Here is a 5,479-nt window from a genome sequence, read left to right as displayed (position 1 = left end):
GGCCTGCCTCCGTGGGAGCGCGAGAGGCCTCCGCGCCGTACCCTAGCTTGCTCGCGGCAGTCCAGGCCCAGGCGTACACAGCGCGTGCAGGGGAACCCGCGGTCGCAGCGAACCTTGGATTTCCGACACGTTGAGCAAGGACGTTTCCCTCCGTGTGGATCCTCCCCAAACACTTTCTCTTCCATCCATACCTTGGGCCCTCCGCAGGAACGCCGAGGAGTCGTGCGGTTGCGCGGGCTCAGTACCTCTTGCCTCCCTGCGTTGGTCACGTCGGTCTCAATGCTGTTTAAGCTAGTGCTGATACGCATGCCCATATTATTCTCAGGGCAAGCACCCCCCATGAAAACTGCCGCTTCTTCAGATTGTGCAGCCGCTCTGCCTTGGAGCTGGCCCCCTTTCCTTTCCATGTCCGCAGTATGTACTCCTTCAATCTCCTCTCCCTCTCCCTTCATGTACGATGCATTAACATGTTGCTCTTCAACTCCTTCCACGCCCTCTTCAAACATCCCGTCGGTGAAGAGTGGCGGAGGCTCCCCTTCGAAATCCGGGAGTATTGGAGTTGACAGAGACATGAGATTCGCGATGTTTACGTCGCAAGGGATGGGCGAGGACCACCCTTAGCACGTTTCAACCTATGGCAATGTATGAGTATGTAAGGAAACTTTGGGAGAGAGGTGGGGGGTAAGATACGATTAAAATAGTTGTAGTTGGAGGGATGGAACCTGGAGGGTTCTCAATAGGAACAAAAATGAATGAAAGCGGGGTCGCAGCCCCACTGCACTGGCCCCCCACCCGCCTGAAAGCATGAGGTGAGATACCCACAGAGAAAACATCGGGTGTCATCACGAGCTCAAGTGTCTGCATTTGGGTGGAGCATGCTCGGCAGCAGGCCCCGGAGGAGGAAAGTGGTATGACAGGTCGCTGGGGTGGAACAATCCCAAGATGCAGCTTCTCCTCTGACGCAGACGCCGGCGCCCGCGCCGCGCCCCGCCGTCGTCCCAAGTGCTACCCGAATCCAAATACCCAGAGAGCTCCACGCAACGGCCCCATGCACAGCACGTGCACGCGACCATCACCCCGTGGGTCGCCGTGGTCCCTCATGCGTGCGTGCGGGGGATTCACTATGGCTGAAACTTTCAAAAGAGACGTAACGGTCCTGAGATATGATGACTCGGACCTAGGCCTTTCGCTGCCTTGCCCTTCACCCCTGTGTCGCGACACCCCCCGCGGGTGGCCAGCCCCCCATTTGCAGAACGCGCACTCGCAAAGGTCCCATGTTAGGTGCCACGCGGCATAATTTTCCGCACGCTACTTTCCTTTCATTTCTTGGTGCACAGGCGAAACACGAAAATGAGGGGCAAGGCGCCAAATCAGCCGTCATCGTTACAGCGAGAAGCGTCAACCAGGAGAAAAAGAAAGCCAACTTCATTTAGCCTCGCGCCCCAGCTGTCCAGGTCTGGCATCACAGTCTTGACCTTGCTTTTGTGCGTTTGGGCATGTACGGCTTTTTTCTACGCACCCCTGCCGTTTAGACGCTCTCCCATTGCAGCTTCCTCCTCGTCGTCACCACCTCCGTCGTCTGAGGCCTCCTCCGCGTTGGCCCGCTATGAAAAGGCACATGCTTTCGTCGCCGCGGCCCGACCGCGCACACCGATCTTCTGGATGGCACCCTTGATCGCCCGCGTGTGGAAGAATTACGCAAACTCCAAGCGGGCAGCCTCAAAAGACTGTAGCTGCGGTGGACTCGGGGGTTGTGGATGCGCGGGTGGTGTCTCGAAGCGTGGTGACCGCACTGTCCTGAGCATGGCGACAAGTGCACCCGCCAAACGAACACCCCGGGGGCAGACCACGGGCAGAGGAAGACGCGTCCCGCCTCGCCCGGCCGCCGGCTCGAGGCCCGTGCATGTGGTGGCCGTCGTTCCCGGCCATGGGGCCCGCGGGAAGCTGGAGGCCCCCTGGACGGAGGTGATGCAGCACATGCATCGGCGCATGCAGTATGTAGACCCTGCCTTCGCTCTGCATGTGGTGACAGAGGAGGAGATTCTGGACCGGGGCGCGGCGGCCCTCGCGCATCTGCCCCTGGGGCCTTCCTCTGGACTCCCACCCGCCCCCTTCCCTTCCTCTCCCTCCTCTTCCCCTTCCACCGCCGCTGCGTCGGCCTCAGGTGTGCCCGACGCCATGTACTTCCTTGACGTCAAGAATCCGAAGGTGGCACACGAGCTGAAAGGCTACATGGCACAGGTCCCGCACCTGATCGCCCTTGACTCGTGTCCGGAGCTCGCGCAAAAAAGTCGCATCGGCCCTGCTCGACCCTACGGACCTCTGGCTGGTTTTTGGAAAGCGTTCCCCGTACCCACGGAGCGGAAGCGCCTGTTGGAGCTCTTCGAGACGGTGCGCGGCTTTTGGAAGCGGGGCCACTCGGACGACGTGCTCTACAGCGTCCTGGTCGTCATCAACGCCGTGCTTGTGGACATCCCCGCGGTCTCAGAGATTCTCAAGCCCGTGACGCTCCAGGCCCTTCGTTGCATGCTGGGCAACTGCGGGGCGCAAATCATCGACTGTCAGCGCAATCCCGCGTGCAAGGCCGCCCTCTCCTGCCTGGAGCAGTGTGCCCCCAACGACCAGGTCTGCCGGTACCGGTGCATCGTCCAGTATGAGTCGCGGGAGTTCGAGCAATTTGCCCTCTGCATCCTCCAGAAGCACAATTGCCTGCAGAACCACGCCGCCATCCCCATGTCCCCGGACCCCGCCCCGCTCTCTCACTTTCGAGGGGAACCCCTTAGCCACGAGGCGGCCGAGGAGATCCAGTTCGGGCACTTGGGCCAGCTCCAGCAAGGCTGCCCCTGGAGTTGGAAGGTGATCGCCGGCGTCAACCCCGCCTACGACTTTTTCCCCTCCCAGCACATGACCTACTACCGGAAGGGGCAGGCCTTGTGGTACCAGCCAGTCTTCCGCGTCATCACCTTCGACGGCAGGGAAGTGTGGCGACGCCGGCTCTACCGCGTGCGTCGTGGGAAAGTTCCTGGGACCTTCTATTACTCGGTCTTGGACAACGGCGTGACCAGCTCCGAGTTCTGGCGCATTTTGGATGCGGCCGATGATCTGTCCTGGGTCTTGTTCTACTACAGTGGGGCGGCGGCGGCAGCGGGTCAGTCGTACACGGGTGCGATTTTGGCCTCGCCCACAGGCGAGTGGCCGTCCGCGGAGCCATGCAAAGCCAGGATTCTGGCGGCTTTGGACCGGGCGGGCATCAAGGAATGGGAGCTCTTCAACGTGCATCACGACGGGTCGGACGGAGCCCCCTTAGAGATCGATCCCATGGCGGAGGCTCGCTTCATGTACCCTGGATGGGCGGGCGCGAGAACCAGTCAGGCCGATGACGAGGGGCGTGTCACACTGGCTCCGGCCGCTGTACTGTAATATATCGAATGTGTAAAACCAGGAAAGGGAATGGGGAAGGAGAAGGGCCTCGAGTTGACGCGGGTAGGTCTTGTCGCACACATGCCTTCAAGCACGGACGATTCGCGTGGGCATGAGTTGCGCTTGCATCCTGGTGTAGATGGAGGAGAGAAGCGCCCACATCCGAGTCATGTATTTGATTAGGAATTGTTGGGTTCGTGAATGTATGCGAGGTACCCGGTGCACGCGCAGAATGTTATTTTAGTGTTTAGAGCAGAACCTGCTGGGGAGGTGCAATGTATGAAACATGGAAGAGGAAAAGAAAATTAGAAAGATAACCCTCAGCAGTCTCAGCAGTACTTTAACGACTCAGAAATGCGCGAGGCCAAAAAGGAAAGGAGAGAGTAATATCCATGACGCGGACAGCCACGGGGTGTTCGAGACTGCGGGGTCCGTCCTCTCTCATTGGTATTTTTTTCGTTTTCATGTGTGTGATGTCTCGTCTTCGTCTGCCCTTACGTGTAAAAAAAAACTTCCTTTCACAACACTCAGAGACTCTCTCGGACCCGGTTCCACACACACTTTCACAGCCCTGGAAGCCCCTTCCCGATTCTTCGTCCTCCACCTCTTCCCCAGCCTTATATTTTTGCGAGCAAATTTATAAAATAAGCACGACTGCGGCCAAAGCGATTCCTGCTTCACCTTGCAGGAAATGTACTACCGTCCGCTCCACGCTATTTTCGGCTGACCCACTATATAAACAACGGCCCTTGCTTTTGCTTCCCCTTCTCCATTCCATATCGTGCTAATCTGTAATATTACTTCACCCTTCTTTAGATTAAAATGAAATCGACGTGTGCCCACGGCGTACAAGTGCCTATCTGTCTATTCCTTGCCTTCTCCAGTCCTGTAATGAGTCTCCTCTCCTCTTTCTTCCCCCCAAAGACCGTCAAGGTATATTTTCACAACGACCAACGAGGCAGCGTCCAGTCACATGATAAGAAGATGTTACCCTTGTCGTCACACCTCCTGCGTCCCCTCCTACCTCCGCAATTATTTCCGCCACAACTGCAGAGCTCTTTATGAAACTTTTATTCTACCCCTGTGAAGCACCCGCCTGGGCCTAAATGAAGATGCTTAGAAAACCACCTTGTTTTAATATCTCGAGGAAGAGAGCAGGGAAAAAAAAAACAAAAAAAATATGATGTCAGTTACCCCTCCCGACCGCGTCCACTGGACAAGAAGATGTCAGTGGTATGTAAAGGTCCAGGTGGCGCGAAAAGGAAGGACCAGGGGGCGCGACTGTCGCGATGTCATCATCTCAACCACGGCAGAGCCTGCCAGCCCCTCTTTTCCAACCTCAGCGCTTGGAGGAGGCTTCCGCCACCGTCGAGGATGTTGCCTCCTTCTTCAACACCTCCGAGGCGTATTCCTCGCTCACTTTGCACTGGACCCCCACGTAGTTCACGATGTTCCCGTCCGCTCCCCGAAGCGCCGCGATGAAAAACTGGTTCCAGAAGGTGGAGCCATCCGCCCGGTAGTTCAGAAGGCAGACACTCCCGTCCGTTCCATCCTCGATGGCGCGGCGGATCTTGTCCACCGCCGCCGGGTCGGTGTCCGGCCCCTGCAGGAAGCGGCAGTTCCGGCCCAGGATCTGGTCCATCTGGTAGCCCGTCAGACTCAGGAACCCGCCCGAGGCGTACACGATGGGGTTATCAGGCAGCGTCGGGTCGGTGATGACGAAGTTCTGCTGCGCCGTTTGTAGCGCCTTGACGAGCGTGTAGTCCGGGTCGTCCAGGATCTTCGTGGCCGAGCAAGGGTCCGAGGCCAGAATGGACTCATCCACCTCCACCTCGCAAGTCTTGAGCAAGTCATCCGCGCCCTCCTTCAGGTGGCTCCGGATCGCTCCCCGAAGCTTGTCGTTCTCCTCCTGGAGGGCGTTCACGCTTTTTTGCAGTGACTCTAGCAAGAACTTCTTGCGGACACGGGAGCGCTTTGCATGCTCTCGATTGCGCTCGCGACGCTCCACCTTCTGCTCCTCTGTCATACGGCGACTCGTGCTACCCCCCCACACATTCCC

The 5,479-nt window shown here is 58.2% G+C and overlaps 3 protein-coding genes across 3 annotated transcripts in view; 1 reads left to right on the top strand and 2 right to left on the bottom strand.

The window, feature by feature from the left end:
- NGA_0218600 (pci domain-containing protein 2) overlaps nucleotides 1-1,101 on the bottom strand; it is a gene marked incomplete at both ends in the record, with an annotated part of 1,489 nt that extends 388 nt beyond the window's left edge. The window contains one exon of the mRNA XM_005854386.1: nucleotides 1,010-1,101. Within this exon, the coding sequence (XP_005854448.1) occupies nucleotides 1,010-1,101 (92 nt within the window). The remainder of the gene's footprint in view (nucleotides 1-1,009) is intronic.
- Nucleotides 1,102-1,350: 249 nt separating this feature from the next.
- On the top strand, nucleotides 1,351-3,420 carry NGA_0218910 (violaxanthin de-epoxidase-related protein; the record flags this gene model as incomplete). Its single annotated transcript, XM_005854388.1, has 1 exon — nucleotides 1,351-3,420. One exon carries the CDS (start codon nucleotides 1,351-1,353, stop codon nucleotides 3,418-3,420), a length of 2,070 nt encoding a protein of 689 aa, XP_005854450.1.
- A 1,339-nt stretch (nucleotides 3,421-4,759) lies between these two features.
- Nucleotides 4,760-5,446, bottom strand: NGA_0015702 (uncharacterized protein; the record flags this gene model as incomplete). Its single annotated transcript, XM_005854383.1, has 1 exon — nucleotides 4,760-5,446. One exon carries the CDS (start codon nucleotides 5,444-5,446, stop codon nucleotides 4,760-4,762), a length of 687 nt encoding a protein of 228 aa, XP_005854445.1.
- Nucleotides 5,447-5,479: the final 33 nt, after the last annotated feature.

Source organism: Nannochloropsis gaditana, assembly GCF_000240725.1.
Source record: "Nannochloropsis gaditana CCMP526 unplaced genomic scaffold scaffold523, whole genome shotgun sequence".
NCBI lineage: Eukaryota > Eustigmatophyceae > Eustigmatales > Monodopsidaceae > Microchloropsis > Microchloropsis gaditana.
Note: the sequence above shows the minus strand (reverse complement) of the source record. Positions and strands in the feature narration are given on the sequence as shown.